General features: G+C 30.7%; 1 protein-coding gene across 1 annotated transcript; it reads left to right on the top strand.

Moving 5' to 3' along the window:
- Window positions 1-17,993: 17,993 nt before the first annotated feature.
- On the top strand, window positions 17,994-20,554 carry LOC145018421 (uncharacterized). Its single transcript, XM_078976312.1, has 7 exons — window positions 17,994-18,526; window positions 19,062-19,156; window positions 19,262-19,307; window positions 19,380-19,547; window positions 19,617-19,920; window positions 20,006-20,301; window positions 20,379-20,554. The coding sequence occupies exons 1-7, from the start codon at window positions 18,122-18,124 to the stop codon at window positions 20,400-20,402; spliced, it is 1,338 nt and encodes a 445-aa protein (XP_078832438.1). The 5' UTR covers window positions 17,994-18,121; the 3' UTR covers window positions 20,403-20,554.
- Window positions 20,555-25,118: the final 4,564 nt, after the last annotated feature.

Raw genomic sequence — 25,118 nt, 5'->3', positions numbered from 1 at the left:
CTACTTTGTTTCCCTCTCTTGAGGAAATAGTCAACCAAGCCACATTCCTCCCCTACGGCAAATCCCAAATGGAGTTCTACGCCGACGACCTGGTTCCATGGCTAGAAAACCAGACCTCGAACCTTGCCACCGGATCCGCCAGCGCGTTATTAACCATTGCCATGGACGCGTTGGTGCCAAGCTCCAACACCCATCTGCAAACGCTGCGGCCAGCTGCTAATGGCTTCGTGGTTCACCCAAATCGAAACTAGAAACCAAGTTACGATACATAGTGATGCTTACAGTTGGATTTTTTGGACATTTAATTTGACGCTCCCATTTAGGGTATTTTATGGTGTCGTGGTGGAGAAGAAGGTTGACCGATCTCCTACATCAATTTCATCAGGAACCACTTACGATTTCTAGGGCTATTCGAATTCATCCGGTTAGGATCTGCCTACGATTTCATTATAAACAAGCACTCATTTGATTCTTGGATGAACACATCTTCATATTCTGGTACTTATAACTCCACTTCCTCCCATCTCGGTTTTCCGATCACAACCAGCACATTCCGGTTCTTCTTCCTCAATATAAACTCAATGGAAATCATTTGTGATCTTTATTCTCAATGGTAACTTAAGAATCAGAATCCTAAATTCGAATAAAAAACTAAAATCATGTTTGCTTTTGTTTCTGTAAATCAATTTGAGTTAGTGTGTGGGTGTTCATCCTACCATAAATTGATTTGTATGTGGATGTTTATCTCTCACTGTTTATTCAGTTGTCTTTATATGTTGGGGGTCTTGTGATTCTGGTGCTCCGGTGACTCCACATATGAGTTTGGACTCTCCATGGGAGGTCAAATAAGGAAAAAGAAGTTGCAGAAGGTGTTTGGACTCAAATTTTGTTGTAAATTTGGTGGTTTTCAAGTTTAATTGTATTTATGTATGTGTAGTTTAAGTTGTAGGTCAAATAAGGAAAAAGAAGTTGTAGAAGGTGTGGTGGATGGCTGGGTTGTCGCAAAACGAGAGGAGCAGTCTCTCTTTTCCGACGACCCTTTGTGGGTCTTGTTCTAGTTGTTGGCAGCGATAAAGCGAAGGGAAGAAGAGCAGCAGTGGGTCGCAACATGGAAATGTGGCTTAGGCTGCTAATTGTCGAAGGTATAAGGTGGGAAAATGGGTGCTGGCAGTGGTGTTTCTTGGTGGTTTACCGTGGTTGAGAGTGATTCTTCACCAGTGGCAGTTCGGACAATTTTTTTCTTGTCGGACATGAGCTAAGAAAGAGAGAGAGGAGGTGGCTTGGAGATAGATAGATAGAGAGAGAGAGAGAGAGAGAGAGATTATATATTAAATAATTATATTTAGATTTTTCTTTTTTAAAAAAAATAACCGAAAAAGATCAAATATGGTCCCTGTGGTGTGAAATGACTAAAATGCCCTTTAGTTAACGGATAAAACTTAACGGAGTTAGCAATAAGGACCATCTGTCAAAAGTTTTGAAAGCACGGGACCATTTATGAAATTTTTAAACCACAGGGACTAAACTTCAGAATCTGGGAAAACACAGAGACCATTTATGATGTTTTTTCTTTCTTCTACTTCTTACCCTAGTTTTGAGCGAGAGTCCAATTAATTAAAAAAATAGATCACTTGATCTACCTTATTTTAAAAATGTTATTACAAGTTATATATTAAAATCTATTGCGACCTTAATTTTTTTAGTGACATACCTTAATTTGTTTGGTTTAAAAAATAAAAAGAAATCAAGGGTTGAAAGTCCACATTTTATATTTCATTATCCCAAAACTAAATGCACATAAAATATCACCCAAAGAAATAACCACTACATTCAAAATTAGGTTAGAAAAAAAAAATATTATAAAAAAATAGTATTTTGATTATTCCCATAACACAAGCAAGTCACAAACACAAGAATGCAACATCGCACCTAGTAATCGTTTATTGCTTAACGATCTGATCCGGAACCACAACTAGTAGTTTTTTGATTTTTTTTTTCATTTTCTATCAGTATCAATTAAATAGTGAACCACATGAGTTTATATTTTAGACTCACCACCGAGCGTGATACACTACTAACTGGAGATGTAAACTATACCCCATCAAATCTCGATCCTGACTCATGCTCGACAAAGTACAAATCCTTTTTATTTGTGTCATCGGAGACCACGACTAGGGGTGTCAAGTTATGACACGTCAAAACAAAAATACATATCACGAAACGAAATCGGGATGAAATCAAAGTTTGAATTTGTGTTTTTGTCGTGTTCGTATCAAGTTTAAAAAAATATGATGTCATCTCATGTCGTGTTTGTGTTCATAAATCAACAGGAAACTAACACGATTGGCGATTGAGCATGTGTTTGTGGTGTTTTTTGTGTTCATCATTTTTGTCGTGTTATATATGATTAAATATGAATTAAATAAACTAATAGTTATGTAATTTTATCTTTATCATATCGTGTTATCGTGTTTTAATTGGTTCATTTTCGTGTTAATAAAAAAAACATGATACCGTGTTGTGTCATATTTATGTTACACAAAACCTTGTTGTTTGTGTCGTGTCAGACAAAAATGCGACACGACTGTCCGATTTGACATCCCTAACCACAACATCACGACATCAGGTAAAATCGAGTTTGTACAACCCTCGGTAGGCCCTTGATGTGCACCATTTGGTATGTCTACCTCCCCAACCTCATTTGTTGCATTGTATCTTTTTTATCTAGACTAAAAGAGTCCTTATCTTTCTTTGGAGGTCTCAGTAAACACCATTGCAACTTCATTCGAGCTTTTGCGGTCTTTCTCATGTATCTCGTCCTCATCATGATCATTTCCTTGATCTTTTTCTTAATTGTATCCACCAAATGAATCTCATCTTTGGAAATAACATGAGACCATGCTGAGATCTGTCTTACTCGAATAGCATAAAAGATACCATCTTCCCCATGCACTTGCTAGCTTCTTGAAATTATTATTGGACCAAGAACAAAGAGGTAACCCCTCAATTTCAATTACTATAAATGTTTTATCAAAAGCTCGAAACTCTTTAAAGATTGTTCTCAATTATTGTTGTTATTTGAAATTTGCTATTCTTAACTTCAACCCTGACCAATTAGAATCCAAAAGCGCCTCAAAACAAATTATGACCAAACTACAACTTCCAAGACTTGGTCTACATACACACATGTTGTATACATCACATTACGTGTCTCCTTGGTCCATTAGACTCATGTGACATTTGAACATGGTATAACATCTACTAGATGAATCAATCATCGAGGTATTTGGCTTGGATACGATTGAAAATCTAGGTAGATGCTTTGGTTTTAAACGATTAATTATAACTAGGGAGCTCTTCATCATAGCAGCTAAAACTGTCATATTATGTACTAGTTGTGAGACTCATGTATTACATTGGTTAATTTAAAAAAAAAAAAGTTAAATGTAAAGGTCAAAATATTTAAGAACTTTGAATTTATAAGAAAAATGATGAATTATTTTAATAGAAATGTTTTTTATTTTTTAAATTTAAATAATGAAAAGAAACTGATGAGCTTTAATTTTTATAAATTTGAAATTAAAACGTAAGTTTATTAAAGAAATTAATATCTATTTATTTGCTACATTTATTGTAATTATTATATTAAAATATTATGTGAATTTAATAAAATATAAAACTTATAAAATTACATGTTGAAAAAAAAATATATAATTCAAAATAATCACAAAATAACATTTAACAAATTGAATTAGAGTGTGACAAGTAGCAAAAAAAAAATATTTATTAGAAAGGAAATTTTATAGCCAATTATGGATTGTTTTACTGTTATAAGGATGCATTTTATTAGAAATATAATGTTATGCTTCTTTTGGATGAGACAATATGTATAAGAATATATGATGTAACCGTATCCCTTCTATACATTCGAAGGATATATAAATATATGAAATTATGAATATGTTATCACCAATTTTTTTAGAAAAATAATATACGAAAGGATAATTTATCTTATCAACTCACCGATTATATATGACAAAGTATAAGATGCGTATGAAACACGAAGTCAAGAATAATGAACTTATTTAATGCGCCTGCTTTTTTGTAATAACTAAACTTGCATAGATTCAAATTCACGTGGAAATAACAAAATTACACTTGATACCAATCTACATGACTTAAAATCATTATTGTTGTGAAAGGAACACCCATGTGAACTAGTGCTAAAATCGTAACTAGTTATTGTACCTGCAATTCCCCATTTATTAATTGGAAATCACCCATATTTGCTCCTATTAATTACTAACTAACTAGGTGAGTTATTAGAATTTTTTTTCTTATCTATGACAAACGACGATAAAACTAGCCGTTGCTAGATCAAGCCAACATCGTGAGGGAGGAGGGGTTCACTACGAAGCATATTGCATGAGGTTGTCTATTGCAATCCTTCTCATATCTGTAATTTGATCTTATGGGACTTCTTGGCTCTTCTTGAGCTTCTTTACATGAATAGGGTTTCACTTAAAACTCATTGCAGTGTATGGTGGATACATGTCGGTGAGCATTTGTTGATCGACTAAGAGGTACTCAACGACGTATGGGGAAGTAGTTTAGTGGAAATCGAGAAGGATCAAGTAATATTGTGGCTTAATTGAGTTATAATGGGATAAGTCATAAGTGGATATGTATAATATGGAACGATGGTATGAGAAGGTTTAAATTACAGCCTAATATGTTCCCATAACGAACAAGAATGAGAAAATGCATATTTTCCCTTGATTTCATGAACTAGAAGTACAGGAAAAAAAATGAACGTAGATAATGTGGTTAGCAACAATAGAGGATGGTGTGAGAGGATAAAGTTCTCTACAACTATTACATCTTATGATAGTTTTCCACGTATATAGATTCTTCATGAAAAATCCAAATGGATCGAATTGTATAAAAACTTTATCGGCTCAAGTAATTTACGAACACATATTAGATTTTTATTTATCATTTAGGTGTATGAAAATGGTGTTAGTTTGAATGGATAATGATTGTTTTGATATTATCCAATTAAATAAATCCAAATTGATTTTATTTTTCAAAATATGAATTATAATTGTTCAAACTAAATTCAAATTTGATCAAATCCAATTTCAATTCGGTTGGATCAATTTTTATAATTCGGTTTTCAAAAGGTATAACATTTTAAACGATATATACTTATGGTATTATCCAATTATTTACAGAAGAAACAAAAACAAATTATTTAGTTGTAATTTAAAAATTATAAACAACTACCAAGAAAGTATATTATAATTTAGTATTTAATAGATACAACATTTTTAAGAGAAAATGCATATTAATTTTTTTATTAGGTGAAAACTTTTGTACTTTTTAGAAAATAGTAATTTATAATATTAATAAATAATTGTAGATATATTAAAAATAAATAAATAATAAATTGTTACTCTATTTGGTTTTTTTAAACTATTCAGTTCTTATTTTATAAACGAAAACCAATCCGGATTTTTTTTAAATATAAAGTTCTAAGCATTATATTTTTTTTTAATAATAGTTTTACATAAATACAAAATATATAATAAATAAAGTAATTTTTTAATGCAATCGTTAAATTTTTAGTTATCATCATACAACGAATAAGAAGGCAAACGGGTAACAAGTTGCATCACCAAACCATTTTGTATGGTAAAGTCAATTCTTTTGAAGACTACATCCATAAATCTAAATGATATAAAACTATCCCCATTAACAACCCAATTCAACCCAATTTTTTTATAAATAATTAATTTCTCTCTTTAGTTTTTTCCACCTATACAACACAATCCAATATAATTATCTACCTCATTGGCAATCAAACCAAACCTATTTTATATTGAAATTTTATATTTATAAAACTATATCAATATTGGTCTAATTTTGTAGAAAAAAATACATCAAGTATTTTAATATATTTTATTTTATTTTATTATTAAAGATAAAATCCACTTATTAACAAAAGTTAGTTTTTTATATAAAAATAAAGGATTCCTTTTAACAAAGTTGGACACGTGGGAAATCCTTATATACAAGCTAGAGTGAGCTGAAGGCATGGTCACGAACTGGATCACCAAAGATTGTCTACTTTTTTTTAATATTTCTTTTCCTACGACTGTTCGCAAGAAGCCCCAATAGGGGTAGTTTAACCTTGCTATGCATGATCCGTTGTAGTTTACTAAGAAGCTTCATCACATCCGACGTAAGAAAACCAAACGTATCAAACGCAAATGGTATGAACGCGTATTGATTTTTCATGCACAGTTTCTCATGTTTTGTGACTTTTCATGTAGCAGCTTTTAATGCAGCTTGTCCCGTCGTGAAACCCCCGTCCCTCAAGCTTACGAAACGGGATACTCCAACACATCCAAAAATCAAAACGTCAGTCGGCCTAAGGGTTGACCTTCCTTCTGCCGGGTCAGTCAGGAAATTCACAGGAGCCTCTTTCTTGGTGAAATTCAATCCCAAAATCCGAAATACAAAATAATAATTTGGTTTTGATGGAATTCAATCCCAAAATCTGAACATTCAAACCAAATTGTCCAATTGAATAATTCGGTTTATCCAAAGAATGAACAACTCAACATGAAATATGTGGTTGAGAGAGAATATGTTGTTTATGGTAGGTGTGGGAGTATAATATATAGTATTTACACAACCATAAAGTGGAAATTTGTAATACACAACTATCTACCAAAATACAATATGTTTTGTTAAAGAAACAACTTACAATGTTACCGGAGCCATGATTGAGATGTAAAGTTAGACTGGTATCCAAGTATCATATTTTGTCCGGTTGCTTGAGATTTATCTTTTATAAAATTTGTTTGGTTAGTCACATAAGAAGGACCATATTGTAGATGAAGTTTTTCTGGTTACAGGTGTCGGTGGAAGAAGAGTATGAAAGTGGTCAATAAAGGCTTGATTGGTTGTTGAGTTGTTGTGGGGCTGTGATTTACATGCAAAAGGGAACACCCATTGATCTTGGGGTACACCTTGTTGAGTGGGTGTTTATGGTTACAACGAGTATGATCATAGGTAATATCTTTATTTTTTTGGTAAAAAGCTAAATTTTTTATCTATAAATAAATGAGATATAGTTATTAAATAAATAATTATTATCGAAAAAATAAATAAGATTATAAATTTTGAGAATTTATATAAACTTTAAATAGAAAAATACAAAGAGAGACAAAAAAAAAAAGTCGAAATGATCAAACTTACCATAATTAGCCTCTACTTAATCCATGGACTAAAACATTGTAGAGCTTAATCTGAAATTCCAGAGTTTTGGAGATTTGTGTAAATTTGATGGTTTTAAAAAATTGGTTATCACCTTGTTTTTTAGTTTTATATTGTCTAAATCTAATTAGTAAGATAAATTTAGACATTGTTGTTTAAATGATATCTTGCATGTGAGATAGCAGAAATAATTGTATGTCAACTTGTATTCAACTTTATGATTATTTATTTAATCAAAAAGTTGTAATCTAAATTTAAAATAATTGTTTGTTTTGAATTAAATGGATCCGATACACTAAGTTTTAATTTGACATATGTGTTAATTAAATGGTTATGTTTTGATTTTGTGACTTGCATGTCACGTTATTTTCTATTATGTAATATGTAATTTTCTTTTTAGATTGTAATATAGTAGTTTAGTTAGGAAAATTAAACAACGTTATTTTCTATTATGTACTATTATGTAATATGTAATTTTCTTTTTAGATTGTAATGTAGTAGTTTAGTTAGGAAAATTAAACAACTATGAACGAAGGAATTAAAAACTTACCTCTGTAAAACTTCTAAGTCTTTAGAATCAGATATCATATATTCTACTGGTTGTGAGATCCATGTATTACATGTATTAATTAAAAAAAACGTTAAATGCAAATATCAAAATATTAAAGAACTTTAAATTTAAAAGAAAATAAGAAAAATAATAAATTATTATAATATTTTTTTATCTTTTAAATTTAAACAGATAAAAGAAATTAAATAGCTTTAATTTGGGAAATTTTGAAATTAAAAGATAAGTTCATTAATGAAATTAATATTCAATTATTACTATATTTATTGCAATTACTACATTAAAATATTATGTAGAATTTAATAGAATAACAAAACTTATAGAATGACATGTGGAAAAAGAATTAATTAAAAATAACTACAAAATGATATTTGACAAATTGAATGAGCGTGTGACAAGTAAAAAAAAAAAAAAAAAAAAAAAAAAAAAAAAACATTCATTTGTTAGAGAAGATGTCATTTTAGTCTGGAGTGTGTAGATATTCTAGAATATAATCCGATATATGATTTTGTACAAAACTTGTATGAAACAGTCGGAAATGAGAATTCTGGAACTTAACGTATCAGATTATGCCAAAATGGTCCCGGGAGTGGCCTATTCCGGAGACGATGGTTACTTTGCAAACAAAAATTTGTTATTTTTTTAAAAACCAATACAAAATGGTTTGTTTACTTAATTTCCCTTTAATGTTAGCTTTGAGACTTTATTTAACGTTTTATGTCAAACGATTTAAGATGGCACAAGAAGTAGCAAGAAATGTTAATGAAAAGAGCTTTTGGACGCCTAAAATATGGTGTGGGGATAATTTGACTCTAATTTTTTTTATTATATTACACAATATGATATTGAAAGATAACAATATTGTTATCTGTTTGATTCGTGATATTGATATCCCCACCAAAGAAGAAATAAACGAAGATAATATCTGGAATTGCGTTCCATCGAAACCCATCACAATGTTCGATCATATATTACTCCACACATTGTATAGTGCCTACATACAATTTTGGATAACTAGTTGAGTTTATTTACTTTAGATTTGTTTTTATTATTTAGCATTGTACTTTTTTTAAGTAATGAGATTTTTTCTTTTGTTTTTAGTTTTAATTATTTTTAAAATAAGTTCACATTTCTTAATTTTTCTGTAAATTACGTGTGATGAGAAAGATATGAATGATTCATTCATTATGTTTAAAGATGAGTTGATAGAAGTAAAGGAAGAGAATGTGTGGGTACGGCAGCCATGAATGGAGTCACTTATGACTTATGAGCTAGGTAGACTTAGGTTCACCCTCAAAATTTCAATTATATATATATATATATATATATATATATATATATATATATATATATATATATATATATATATATATATATATATATATATATATATATATATATATATATATATATATATATATATTCTAATTAATTTATAAGGAGCATTCTAAAAATAATTTGACTTCTCCCCTGGCGGTAGCACCTACAGTTCGATCACCTCAACATGCAACACACCGCTCCTAATGTGTGGTTTGAACTCTCTCTTTCTTTATATATATACTAGACGGATTCACGCGCGTTGCGCAGCAAAGATTAAAAATAGATTATTCAAAAATATTAAAATAAATTTGTTTAAAATGATTATGTTATTGACATTTACTTTGAGATAATATTTTTACACTAATATATATATATATATATATATATATATATATATATATATATATATATATATATATAAACTCTATTATTTTGAACAATAATGTTCATTGACATCGACCTACATTCCTCATTAATAGAATTAAATATAATTATTTATTTAGTATTATTTTTAACAATTATTATTATTGATTATTTATAATAAGTTATTATCATTTAAAATTGTTATTCATTAGATTTAAACCACTTATTATTAATAATAAGTTAAAGAAAACTTTTAAAAAACACTTAATAATATTATTAAAATGTGAAACATACACTAAATAATAAAGTGATAAGATAGAGAATTTGCATTTCAAAAAAGACTTGCATGAATAATATGACATATCCATGTAATTTGATTTTATTATTTAGAATTATTGCTTATTAATTTTAAAACCACTTATTATTATTAATAAGTGAAAGAAACTTTTAAAAACCACTTATTGTTATAATTAAAATGTTAAACATATACTAAAATATAAAGTGATAAGATAGACGATTTGCATTCTAAAAAAGATTTACATGGATAATATGGATAATATGGCATATTCATGATTTTTAATTAATTATTGTTTTGAAGAAACATGAACATACAGATATGTATACAATAGTTAATTAAATATTATATATATATATATATATATATATATATATATATATATATATATATCTTAATTACCTTATAAAGCATTTTTGGTTAAATGCTGAATTTTAAGTCGTACAAACATACAATGCATCTGTACAATCAATTTATGCATTACAAAAACAGTAGAGTACATATGATCAACAGTTGAAAATGTCAAATCTCTTATCCCCTATTCTTAGGCTATTTTGACCCGGTTCATTCCTTATCTCCGTATTTCCCCAAATCTCGCAATTTCTGTTCACAAATCTTGGATATATATCGCTGACGTTTCCATTTCTAGGGTTTAATTCATCTTTCAGCATTCAACCACCATTGTCACACACATCGCTTGGCACAGATAAATGGCTAGTGTATGTGTGTGTGTGTGTGTGTGTATATATATATATATATCATCTTCCATAACATATGATCCTTAACATTAATCTAATATAATTTAAATTAAAATTTCAACCACAACATACAATGATATTCTTAAAAGAATACTTAAATCAAGAAAATACAAAAAAAAAAAGTATATAACAAACTTTCAAATTAAAAACTTCAACATAATAACATGGCTAAAAAATTGTTCAAAGCCTTCAAACCAATACAAAAAAAAAACTTTAAACTTGTTTTCTTTGTGAATTTTGTATGTAATTTTTATTTATGTGTCTACTCAAAAAGATTGACCTTTTTATAGTAGTGTGTAGATTAATTGTTTATTAAATATATTATATAAGTTATAAAACCTTTGAATTGTTAATCATTATTAAGAGATTTTTTAGTGGTATTCATTAAAGTTGAAGGTTTCAAATGCATGAGGTGTTTGCAAATTTTGATGGGGGTTTCAAATGCATGAAATTCAAGGAAAAATACTAGCTTTATATATATATATATATATATATATATATATATATATATATATATATATATATATATATATATATATATATATATATATATATATATATATATATATATGGCTAAAAAGAGATGTATGAAACCAATTTAAGAGGAGTATTTTTTTTTTGGGGGACCTATTCCTAGAATATTAAACAAAATATCATAAGTATATACTTGTTCAAGTAGGCGATGAAAAAATCGGTTGTAGGATTTTTTTTAATTAAAGAAGTTTGTATTTATATTTTTTATTTATATGTAACTAGGTTATAACTCGTGGACATCACGGATTAAAATTTTAGAAATATTTATAATTAAATTATAATGATATAATGAATATCATTAATATGTAAACTGGTTTGAATTCGATCCACGATTTGTATTTATGGATATTTAATAAAATCTTGATTATGTAGAATGCAATATAAATTTCAATATAGTGAAAAAAAAAAAACACAATCAATAATAGAAATAAGTGTGTTTTAGATTGAAATATACTTAATGTAATATAAAAACATAGATGAAAAGACCATGAAAAATATAAATTGCATGTAAAAATGATGGATTAATATGTATTTTCATTAATAAACATTTGGCAAAAAAAAAAAAAAAAAAAAAAAAACTTTCATGTGTATTGAGAAATTAAAATATATTTTCTTAATTTTCATTTACTTTACAGTAATGCGGTACAATGTATTTATATACTCAAAATAAATATTGATTTTTTATTTTTTATAATGATTATATTTTTTTAACAAAATAAATGAAAATATAATTACAATTATTTGTTGACACATATTATGACTTACTTGACAAAATATTATTGGAAAAAAAAAATTAAAAAAATATTATTTTAAGGATTTTTTAAATATTATTTTAGAATTTGCTAAATATTAGGCTTAATTTTGTGCAAAATTCAATCCTTAGACACCCAAATTAAAATTTGGAATTAATAGAAAAAGAGAAAAAAAATTCATTTCCAGTAAATAATCTCTGCATCTTGGGATAATTATATAAAGCCTCTCTATCTAAATCATACTTTGTTGTAATCAAAACCAAAAAAATTAAATAATTTCTTTTTTATAGCAAGTAACGTGAAAAAAGTAAATTGTTTTATAAAAGTTTTTAAAAAAATATGTTTGATATGATTCTTACACTTAGTGTGTGTCAAAAAATCAAACTTTGTGTGGTAAAATTGATATAACACTTATATGTAGCCTACATGAAAGATGAGAGATTATGGTTCTTGTTACACCAAACTCTCTAGCCTTAACTATAAGAAAGATGGTAATATACTCCAACCATCCAAGTATCAAACTATTTTTTGTATATATGTGGTAACTTTGGATTTTCTTTTTGTTCGTCATGGGTAGTGAAGTTTTGACTTTTTTTTATTTGTTATGAAGATTATCTATGATAGGTAATGAATGAGCTATAATCGATCATAATTATATATTTTATACAAATTTTAAAAATTTTAGTTCCTAAATATATACAAAAATAAAAGTGAAAAATTATAAATATATCAAAAGGTTGAATGATAGTTTAAAACTCAACCTTTTTATGATATATCTAAATTCTAAGGTTGGTCCGCTTGGACACATTGACCCACTATTGGAGTGGGCTTAAGTCCATTTGAGTATTGTACATTATTTATTTATTTATTTTATTTTTGAATAATATTTTTGGGTCAATATTATAGAAAAACATTGATTGATCTGAAGCTTCGCTCCAACAAATAAAATCCAGTTTCCTAAAATTGTGATCTACCTCAATTTCCAATCTATTATATTTTTCGTGAATTCAATTCAATTTCTACAAAGAATGTATAAAACTTAATTAACTCATGTTTTTTTTTCTCTATTCTCCCATTAAATTACATAAACGAAGGTTTATAAAAGTTTGGTTGATATACATTTTTTTACATATGCTGATAAATTTATTATTAATTATATACTTTTTAGTTAAATAATATGACATTTAGATTTGTCTATAAGAGTTTGAGTTCAAAACCTAGACACACTTTATTAACCAATTGTCTTCTACAATTTACTTTTCATGTGATGTTGTATGGTGGATGCAGCTAGACCGGGAGAAATTCACAGAACATATGAAGTGGATAAAATAAAACATCGATCATACAGGTAGTTTAACAAACAAAGTAGGTTGTTAAAAAGTGAATACAAGGGCATCACATTTAATAAGAAAGGCCATGTAAAAAAAATTATGCTATGATCATATGTGAATGGACATATATTGTGTAAATGTGTAAAGAATTCCTAATCAATCATTAAATTGTTATTTTTAAATTAATTATTCAGGGTCAATTTAGTTATTAAGTTAATTTTCAAAATAAATCACATTGATTTAGGAAAACTAATTTATGGAAATAGAGCCATCTCCCCTCTTTCTCTCTTATAAACTCGTTTATTTCTCACCTTATCTTCTTTGTAGACAGTCGACTGATTATTTTCTCCGCCATAAACTATATCTCCACCATTGATCAATCTTCTATTCAAGTACCATTTTAGGTCCGATTTCAAGTTGTATCCATCCTAGCAACTTGAAATTTGTAGAATCTTACATTGTTTCATGACATATTCTTCATATTCTTTTAGAGGTCCTCCATTGTAGACCATATTTTGAGATTCCTTTGGAGGTCTTGTGGTTGCGTTTTGTTTAAGGAGAAGACACAAAGAAGGGTAAATCTTTAACATGCCGTGGATATGGATTACTTTAAGCAGGTGCTTTCTTCACCAATTTGTTTATTCTCCATTTGATTTTGGCAAAAAAAATAAAGATTATCAAATCCTAACACTAATTATTTTTTGCAATTATGGTAGTTTTTTTCTTCCTATCTCGTCTCCATTCATCGGCTTTATCCCAAATATGTTGTTCGATATGTTGATTCAGAAACAAAAAAAAAGTAATATATGTTCTTTGTTTTTAGAACCTTTGATAAAGGGATGGGAGTTGTAATCAAAGACCTACAAATTCAATTTATAGAAAGGGTTAGGGTTGTGTTTTGGTTCAAGTTAGTTAAATATCATTTATTATACAAGAATGTCTTATTATTTTTTGAAGAAGAGAATGTTTTTGTTTAGTCTAATTTTTCTTCGAATGTATTTTATTATACGAGGGATATGGAATCTATTCACGAGACTTATAAGATAATGTCTTATTCTTGATGGTTTAATGTTTAATTTAAGAATTAAATTAGGCTTTCGATGTTCAATACCGGAAATCGAGAACTTTAAAATATAAAACCCAATTATTAGAATAAAAGGTTATATATATATATATATATATATATATATATATATATATATATATATATATATATATATATATATATATATATATATATATATATATATATTTAAATGAAAATTTATTCCGTTAAGAATGAAAACATATTCTGACAAAATAAAAATGAAGCACATATTCTTTTTATGGATTTAAATGGGTTTCCTAATTTTAAATGAGTTTCCTAAAATTTAGTTAGCTTCTTTTATTATCTCTTAGTAATTAGTAAAATGTCGAATTTACCCTTTTATAACCGTTTTTTGTTTTTTTTGAAAAAATTAATAATAAATCATATTTCACTAATAATATTTTTTCAAGAATAATTTTATTTTTCATTGATCCAATGGTCACAATCAAGTTACACGATTAGATAATTGATGCTAGTTACAAACGATCATAACCCTTCTTCAATATCTAAAATGTGTAAAGTAAAATTATAATATTTTTTGCATTTATCTTTAGTATTTAAAGGATTGACAAGTTCAAGTTAAGACACCCAAATTCTAGAATATCTTAAATGTGTAAAGTAAAAAGTATAAAATCAATCAATCAGAAATTTTCATTTATACAAAAGTTTGGGTTGCTTACTTTGTTATGTGAATTCATATTTATAGTAAAATAAAGAATAATTGTTCGTATTTTAGTGTAACTTCATCATTAACGTGATGATCAAAAGAGACTTATACTAAAATATGAGAGGGTTTTTTGTGATTTCTATTTTTTTTCAACCAAATTAAGAACCTATACCTAATACACAATACCCTCCAAGAACCATCATGTCTTCCAAATAATCGTATCCGATGATTGGTGGTGGCGGTGACCGTCTCCATTGAGATAGGGAAGAAAGAAGGGCAAGTGGGAAATGAGAAGTGAGGTTTGGGGTGGAGATGTGAATTTTTTATTATATAAAATATCTTTTAAAAATTAAAACTGTATAAAAAATAATTAAAGGTTAAAAATATTTTTACAACGAGCATAGAACTCTAAATTTAGAGTAAATTACAGTTTTCATCCTTATGGTTTGATTAGATTCACACTTTTAGTCAAACTTTTGAAAATTTGACAAGATGTATCAATGTGGTTTAAATAAATTACACTGCAGATCCTTAACATAGATTATGTAAAAAATTATTTTTTAATAGGATAATACTTAGGCTAACCGAAATTCGAAAACGGGTTTCAACTTATATAATGACTAATTGGAAACCATATAACTCGAAAACGAACAAAAAAAACTAAAAATAAAAAATGAACTCGAAAACATTGATACATGTGTTTGAGTTGTAAAAATTCAGATTAACATCTGGCATTCGAAACAAAATGTAATTTTTTTTGGGGGTTTTGTTACTGTAGCACAACAAAGTTTGACGAATTTACACATTTAGTCACTCAAATATTTTTTTTCTCAATAAATCACTAAACTTGTAATTTACCTGTTAAATGCACCATTATATGACTAGATACCGGAAGAGCATGTGACTTTAAATTATATATATTTGTATATATTTTTTAAGGGTCACTCATTATCATCACCATCCACACTGAGTACCACTCCTCCTCTCTCAATCCATTGTTTGTAACATCCAATCTGAATCTTTAACTTAAGATTATCCGAGAACAGAAACAGTCGCTGCCTTGATTGCTTATGAACGAAACGTTGCCTTGATATTTTTACGATGAAATCCAAATTCAATTCTGAAACCTGCAACTTGATTTTCATCCCCAGCTTCGCAACTGACCTAGGGAGTTAACAAATAGCAAGTTTCAAACGATACTTGGCGTAATTGGAGTCGAGGCTGCAAGTTGTCGATGGGTTCATGATGGAGACCTTGAGGTTGATACCAACAAGTAGGAAAACCCGACTGACCTTGCTATAAAGCCGGAAACCTGACTGGCCTTGCTTTGAAGCCGAAAGCCCGACTGACCTTGTTATAAAGTCGGAAACCTGACTGGCGTTACTCTGAAGCCGAAAAACCCGATGGCCATACAAATAAAGCATCAATAAAAGCCCATGTATGTAATTTCAGTTTAGTGATTATGACAATAATGAGAAGAACACAAGATTTTGTTGACCTAGAAGGTGTTTGAAAATGTCTCAAAGAAGAAGGCTTGTGATTTTGGTCCAGTGATGATGCTGATCAGTTTTCATATCTGCCACAAAGTTTAGCTCTTATAGAAATTCCAATGTCGCCCTTTGTTCTTAATCTTACTGTATACCTCATATATGGTGAAAAAACATATTTAAAGCAGGCCCAAAAAATAGATGTGCTACGTATAAAATTGGATACATATGAACAAATCGATGACAAAATCTAGCAATTCTCACTTTAAATCACAAGAATTCCCCACATTCGAGTGAATTCTGAAGCAGACTCCGATGCAAAATAGATATGAGGTTTAGAGCAAACCGAGAAATTAAAACCCTACACTCGAATACTACACTGACATAATCGATCAAGGAGATTGGGCATTAGGATAAGGCGATCAAGAAGAAGAAAGTAAATCAGATTTTGAAGATGAACCCAAATATGTTGGATTTTGGTGTTTAAAAACCTGCTCCTTTTCTTTTCCTCACGCCTCCTCCTTCCCAGCCCCAAATCTTCATCTTCAACCTCAAAATTGGGAACAAAATCAGGAACCTTAACCTTCGACTGTGGGTTTGCAAGATAACATGAGAGATGGATCGATTGCAAAACTTCCAGACTAAAAGTTTTTGGGAGTGGGTTTTTTCTTTTTAATAAATGGCAAAGGTGGAATGAGACATGGAGACTCTTTTTCAATAAATGCCACATAGGCGTAATAAATAATAATTTGTGTTAGTTTCCATGTCATCAGTAAATGTAAGTATTGGTGACCTACAAACCGGTAAGATTTGGGATCAATTCCCTATTTAATAGGTAAATTAAAAGTTTAGTGATTTATGGAACATAAAAAATATTTCAGTGACTGAATGTGTAAACTCGTCAAATTTTGATGTGCTACAGTGTCAAAAATCTTTTTTTTTTTTTTTAAAACTAAAAAATTGAATTTGAAACCATTGACTCTCGTTATGAATTCCGGTTGACCTATACAATAATCATATTAAAATAAATAATTTTATAGCTAATATGTGTTATATATGCTCACATTTAACAAACCTTTTCATTTTTATTTATACAAAAAAATATTTATAAAAAGCTTAAAAAATATTAAAAAAAAACAAAAGATATAAAAAACATTTAAAAATGTATTCGAACAAAATATCAAAAAAAAACTAGAAAAATTATTCAAAAAAATATGAACGAATATAATATAAAAAAACATCAAAAAATATATTCAAATAAAATTTCAAAAAAAAATATAAGTCACAAAAAATATAAATAAATAAAATAAAATATTAATGAAAATACACAAAATGATCTTTTTAAATAGATTAAAAATATACCGTGAAATTTCTTTAAATCATAGAAATATATCTTGTCAAATTTTTAAAAATTAATAATCTAGTTTGCTGACCAAAACTGTAATTTTATCCTAAATTTACAAACAAACCTTCTGAAAAATGACGATATCTTTGGTTGCATTGCAGCCGAAGAAAACAAAAAACGTTAGACAATGTTTTGCAATTTTTTCATTTTGAAAAGAGGTTGAGAATTGAGATTGGTCCATAGAATAAGGACTATTCATGTAATTTGCTACAAAGTTTACGAAGCTAAAACGCCCGTTGGCGAGAGAGATGGGGAAGAGACGGCGGAGAGATGGTTAAGGTAGGAGGAGCAACGACGGCGAAGAAGAAAAAAGGCCGTCCATCTCTATTGGATCTCAAAAACCGTGTTCTTAAAAAAGAAGAGTTACAAAATCAACAAAAATTACAATGGATATCAACTCGTCGGAACCCTAACTCTACCGCCGCCGCCAGTGGCTACTATGTGTCGGCCAATGAAGACGAGTACTACGACGATGACGATGATGAGAGAAGAGAAAAGAAAGTCAAGCTCGTTGTTCGTTTGCCTCAGTCAAATCAACTACAACAACAACAGGCTTCTTCTGATTTAATTAGATATTCCTCGTTTAATTCGGCATCCTATTTCTCTGATTTAAATGATGACGTTGACAATCAGAAATTTAACTCCGGATCTGTTAATACTATCACTGATTACCAGGTAAAGTTTTGATTGAAGCTAAAATGTTAGGGTCTTGAAGCTTTGTTTGAAATCGTAATGCATTTAGCGTTTGGAAAGAGAGGTGCTTTTTAGTTTTAGTGTTGATCTTTGTTCGTCTTTTGTAATTTTCTTTGAATTTTCGCGCGTAATTCTAAATTCTTTATTCTTTATTTTTCCTTCCGAAGATTCGGTCAAGTTCTTGTAGTTGTAAGATACCCTTTTGGATAAAGGGCTTTATTCTTTTTTATTTGTAGCTCTCTGTTATGAAATGATTGAAATCTGATAGCTTTTACTTTCTGAATTAGATTCCTCATAAACTCATTATTTTATTGTTGATAAGTTCTTTATGATTAGTCAACCTACAATCATATCTTGAATAAAGTTCAAACTTTATCTTTCTTTAATGCTTATATATTCTCACTTCACTGTTCATTGCCATTGTTCATTAGCAACAAAGCTTTGATATTTACTAGTTTATCTTTATCTAACCAATCTTCCATTCTTATAACCATGGATGATAAAATTATGTTTGTAGGGTGAAAAAATTTCAAAAGCCATGGAGTCTTCTGGACCCACAACACCTTTACCAGACAAAAAGCTATTGGATTTCATTCTTGACAGGCTTCAAAAGTGTGTCTTCCTTCCTTTCTTTGCTTCTTTCATTGTTTATATCTTATTTTTTGCACTGTTTGTTGATTCAACATAGGTTTTTGGATGTTTAAATTTGATCTACAGGAAGGACACTTATGGGGTGTTCTCTGAGCCAGTTGATCCTAATGAGGTGCTTTTTTCTTTGTGTTAATGTGTTCATCTCATTCTTAAATTGACATGAAAAAGCCTTGTTTGTATACAGCTTCCTGATTACCATGAAATCGTTAAGCATCCAATGGATTTTGGCACTGTGAAAAACAAACTTGATGATGGAGTCTACTCAAATTTGAATGAATTGGAGGCAGATGTGTTATTGATTTGTTCTAATGCAATGAAGTACAACTCATCTGATACCATTTACTTTCGTCAGGTATTCATCATTTTTTATTTTTTAATTTCACTTCTCTTGAATTTTAATTTGTAATTCATAATATTTTAGGCAAGAAACATACAAGAATTGGCAAAAAGGGACTTTGGAAATTTGAGGCAAGAGGGTGAAGATGGGGAGCTGCAACCAAAAGTAGTGAAACGAGGCAGACCGCCAAGTAAGCACCTGAAAAAGCCACCTGGCAGACCCCCGTTGGAGCGTGTGGGCCCTGAGTCCGCCACTCTGGCAACTCCAGAAGACAGCACAACCGAGTCTACTCCTTACAATTTAAGAAGAGGACCAATGTTGCATAACAGCTGCAATAGAGAACAACCCTACTCTGAATTATTATCAGAGTGGAATGAAGAGTTTCCAGGTTCCATCATCACCTTTTTAATAATACTGAAATACCCAAAATGCCCTTCCATATCTTTTACTAGTTATACTCTCAATCCATGCAGTGCGCATTCGGAGGGCGGATATGAAATATGGAAATATTAAAGATTTTATTATAGATGAGAGTAGGCGTGAGACTTACAAGCAATATTATGTCTCCAACTTTTGTGGAGAAAAGAAGCAGTTAATGGTGGTTGGTGATGGTTATGCAAGAAGTTTAGCTTGTTTTGCTGCTAATCTTGGCCCTGTTGTTTGGAAAGTTGCTTTAAAGAAAATGGATAAAGCTTTACCTTGTGTTGATGCACAAGGTACAACAGTAGAATCCGAGGGTATTTTTGGGAAATCATCTTGTTGGCAGCAGGTAAACGGTTGATGGTTGGAGTCCCTACTTGTACCTTGAAGCTCTGATTTCTGTATTGACCTTTGTGTGTTTGGCAGCTTGAAGGGGGCAATGGAGGTTAATGAGGGATGAGGGGAGGCAATATAGATAATGCATAGGAAAGGGATTGTATGTATAGATTAGGTTTTGGTTTTATGGGAAGTATCAAAGTGTATGTTTGTAATATTGGGAGTTTGATGAATCTGAATTTTGGAAATAAGGGAAAAAAGAAAAACATTTTTGGGTTGAGAGAAAAGCGTCGAAGAAGAAAGTGAAAAAAATATGGGTGATTGCATGATTTAGATGACTTTTTCCCTTTCTTACACAAGAAGAGGATGTACTGATAGGTATGTGGTCTTCTAAAAAACAGTCTTGAGTGAAAAGGTTTGTCTGACTGCAAACAAACGAGTTCAAGAGAAATTCTAAGAAAAGAAACACGAGCTAAATAAAAATCGAAACTCCTTATTGTGGATCAATTATTGTCCCAAGAAGGCACATTCTAAATAAACTTTAGCAAGAAAAATCCCTCAATGGCGTGGAAACTAGAATAAACAGAGCCTACTTTTTAGAAATTTAAGGAATTGAAAAAATTCACAAAAATAACGGAAAATGATCAGACATGACCAAACTTGAAACATGACCCATGCACCGTGTGTGGTATGAGCACTCACCAGTAGACAAACACAACAGTTTTGTTTGCATGCTCTAACGTGTGTTTTATTAGGTTGTGGGGAGTGGTCACAGTCAAACCATCGGAAAAGCGCGTCACGTCAGCTCCACCACTAACTTACCATTAACCCACTAGACATTAGAAATGCTTACCACTTTATAATATTTTTTTTTATTTCTATTTATTATTTTTTTTATGATTAAATTAAATAAAAATAATAATTTAAAACATAAATAAATATTTTAAAAACATAGAAAAAATAAAACCACATTTCATTAATTAAAAACATAGAAATTTAAAACCTAAATTACTAAAAAAAACATAAAATATACCAAATAAAACATCACATTACGTAAAAACATAAAAATTTAAAACATAAAAAACATAAAGAAATACTACTTGTCGTCGGTGTCATCACCGGCCTCATCCGCCTTATCATCACCGTCCTCATCCACCCGGTCTTCATTGTCATTTTGCCATTGGATTTGTCTTTTCCATATATGCTCGCTCAAATCGTGGTAGATTGTGATGCGGTTTTGTATTTTCAAAACCTTTGAGAAGCATGGTGGGCTGCTAACTTGTATTACTGCAAGTTGATTAAGTAGATCATTCGCGGTATATGAACAAATAGTCATATCCTCTTCTTCTATTATTATGTTATGTAAAATAACATAAGCAGTTAACACAGTCGTCAATTTTGCTATATCTCATGTTCATGTCGGATGTTTGATTATGTGCCACTTTTGTTTTATGACTCCAAACGCTCGTTCCATATCCTTGAACAATTTTTGTTTTTCATTGGCCGGCACGGCCGGTCCCAACGTATATGGGGCCCGGGGCGAAAAGAAAAAAAACGAGCCCCTTAAAGACAAATATAATAAAGATTAAAAAAAATATATCATTTACTTTTCACTATAAATGTATTCAATTAACAATAACAAATAAGTCAAATTGTTTATTTTTGAGCTATTTTGAGTTTGAACCAACTTTAGGTCATAAAAATCATTTTGGTAATAATTTATATATATAACACACACACACACTACATAACCCAAAAAATTTGGGCCCTTTGGAGTCATGGGTCCTGGGCGGTCGCCCGGGTTGCCCACCGTCTGGACCGGCCCTGTTGGTTGGAAATGAATATGGCTTTACAATTATAGCGTACTCTAGATATATCTCATCACCTAGGTAATACATATACTTATATCCATTTCCATTTACAATGTATATCATGTATGGTGTTTTACCCTACAAAATATTGTTAAGTAACGGAGACGCTTGGAGCATATTGAGGTCATTGTTTGACCCTGCCATACCCAATAATGCATGCCAAAACCATAGGTCTTATGAAACAACCGCCTCTAATATAACAGATGGGACCCTATAATCACCTCGCGTGAATTAACCACGCCAAGCAGTGGGACAATTTGCCTACTCCCACTGTGTACAATCAATGCTACCAAACATCTCTAGAAAACCATGTATAGTTTGATGTGCGACATACAACTGTTCGACATCACCTTTAGTCGGATGTTGCAAGTATATATCACAGTAGAGTTCTATAACATACTCACAAAAGAAGGATATGTACAGTCTCGACGCGTCCTCTTAGAAATTTTCACATACTTATCTGATGCGTCTGCGGCTATGCCATATCCCAATCGTCTAATAGTGGTTGTACATTTTTTATCGTAGTAAAACCATGTTTACTTTATGTAACATCCCAAAAATAATACCCAAAAATTTTTCATTTTTAATTTAATAAAATGGTAATCCAAACATTATCATACAACCAATATGGATCAAAGTGTAACACTACATCATAAAATATCATTGTAAATCAAAAAATACAGAATGAGGTAGTGTGTGCTCTGCAATCATCTCGTGCTCTTCCATTTCGAATCAGAAGTACCTGAAACATAAAGTGAAAACCATAAGCACAAAGCTTAGTGAGTTCCCCAAACTACCACATACCATACATAATAAACACATAATGGGCCCCACCTGACATCGGGCCCCGCCCGACATTGAGCCCTGCTCGGTATACAAATCTGTCAGTTATTAGGCCCCACCTGACATCGGGCCTCGCCCGGTAAACATATAAACATATAATCATACAAACACATGCGATAATCACGAAGACAATAGCTTATAATACAGTCGTCGGGGCCTTGCCCGACATTGGGCCTTGCCCGATAAGCATTCCCTTACATAATACATTCAATAGTCACATATACATCTAGCATCCTAACATAATAAACCATGGGCTAGGATTGGTGCCTTCAACCCGCTAAACACAGTGAGGAAACTTACTTCCAGCTTCTGAGTCACTTAGATAAATCTATATCTGCTGGTCTGATAAAATCCTCGTGCTATCATCATAAAATAACATCCAATTAATAATTGGATTCCAACCCATAACTAAGAGTCTAAATTGGGGTAACAGACCATTTTACCCTTAACCTAACTTGGCTAAAGGCCAAGGCACAAACAAACTACACAAAAGGCCCAATTCCAAAATGTTCACCCAAAGCCCAATTATAGGCTAATCTTCTAAATTGGGCCCAAATCCCTTCATGGGCCTTAATCCAAAAGAACCCAATATAAAAGCATCAGCCCAAAAATAGAAACTTGATGGCCCAACAAGACCCTAATCTTCGAAGGTCCAAACATGGGCCTAAAACCGAGAAACCCAAATCCGAAGCCCACCTGCTGGGTACGGGGGCATACTCAGCTTGTACACTTAGCGTACACCCTCTGGGGCTAGTACGCGTAGCGTGCTAGCTTGGTAAACCCAACATACTCCCCAGTTGGCCACCCCACTTCATTAAGCACTTAATCCATTGAGACTTCAAGCCAAACTCTCATATCTGATTTGATAAGACCACTTATCATGTAAAGTTCGCAACTTTAAACAAATGCATGGCTTAATGGGGCTTAAGAGCTTAAAAAAAAGCTTAACAAAGGTCTTAACACATGTTGGATCTTCTGGTTTAGCGTCAAGATCTTCGTCATCTATTAGATTTCCCTTCGGGTGGTATTAGTTTTAGTTATAATATTATATGTAGGGCATGCTTGTGTTAGACTTGTTGGATTAGGTGTCTAAGCCCATAACTATAATTGGTATGTACTTGATCCGAGAGTAGCATGGTCCATTTGGGTTGCATATCACCAGGACAATTTGATAGGATGGAGTTTTGAGAAAAGGATATTTATGATTTGTTAATATATTATAAGTTCTAATATATTAATACGGAATCATATTATTTAATTAGTATTGATCAAAAATTAATTTGGAATTAATTTTTTGATCAAAAGAGACTAATTAAATATGATGGGTTAATTTGGTAAAATCATTCATTCTTATGGTGTGGGCCAATGATCCATGATTCCTTAGGTTGGGCTAAACCTATGTGACAGTCCATGGATGATCCATGGAGGTTTAAACCCATGAAGCCTAAGGAATATGGAAGGTCATGCACATTAGGGTTTACATGGTGTAACCCTAATCTTGCCACACTATATAAGAAGCCCCTTAGCATCCAAAATGGCACACTAGTGTTCTTGGAGATCATTGAGCCGATTTTGGTGTTAGGATATTCTCTCAAAAAGTCATCCTTTAACCTAGGTGTGTTGTGGTTCCATTTGAGGTGCAACACTAGCGGCACTAAGTTCTTAAAGGTCAAACTCAATAAGTTCTACAAGCTACAACCAAGAGGTAACTCTATAACTCAATTTTATGTTGTTTATATCATTTTGTATGATAGTTATAGGTTTAATGCTTTGGAAACAATATTGCATGTATAATTAGAGAAAACATAGATCCAAAGCATTTAGGGTTGTATATGCACCGCATGATGTTGTAGTATACAAAAACCCTTCAAGACTCTAAGATGTTAGGGGCCCAGGTTGAGGGATATGATGAGGGATTCCTTGTATGCTCTTGTTTGATTGGGGCTTGGAGGTCTGAGTCACGGATCGAAGACCTGGTAAGATCAGTTAAGTTTTATTGGGCCATAGTGTTATTGTTGATTAGTGGATCGGGGGTAGGCTCGATTGTTGTTGTCGGTTAGTGGATCGGAGGTAAGCATGAGTGTTGTTGATTAACGGATCGGGGGTAGGCCTAAGT

The sequence above is a fragment of the Lactuca saligna genome, chromosome 9 (assembly GCF_052625555.1).
Source record: "Lactuca saligna cultivar CGN05327 chromosome 9, ASM5262555v1, whole genome shotgun sequence".
In the NCBI taxonomy this organism is placed as follows: Eukaryota; Viridiplantae; Streptophyta; class Magnoliopsida; order Asterales; family Asteraceae; genus Lactuca; species Lactuca saligna.
This window is presented reverse-complemented; position numbering and strand designations above follow the sequence as displayed.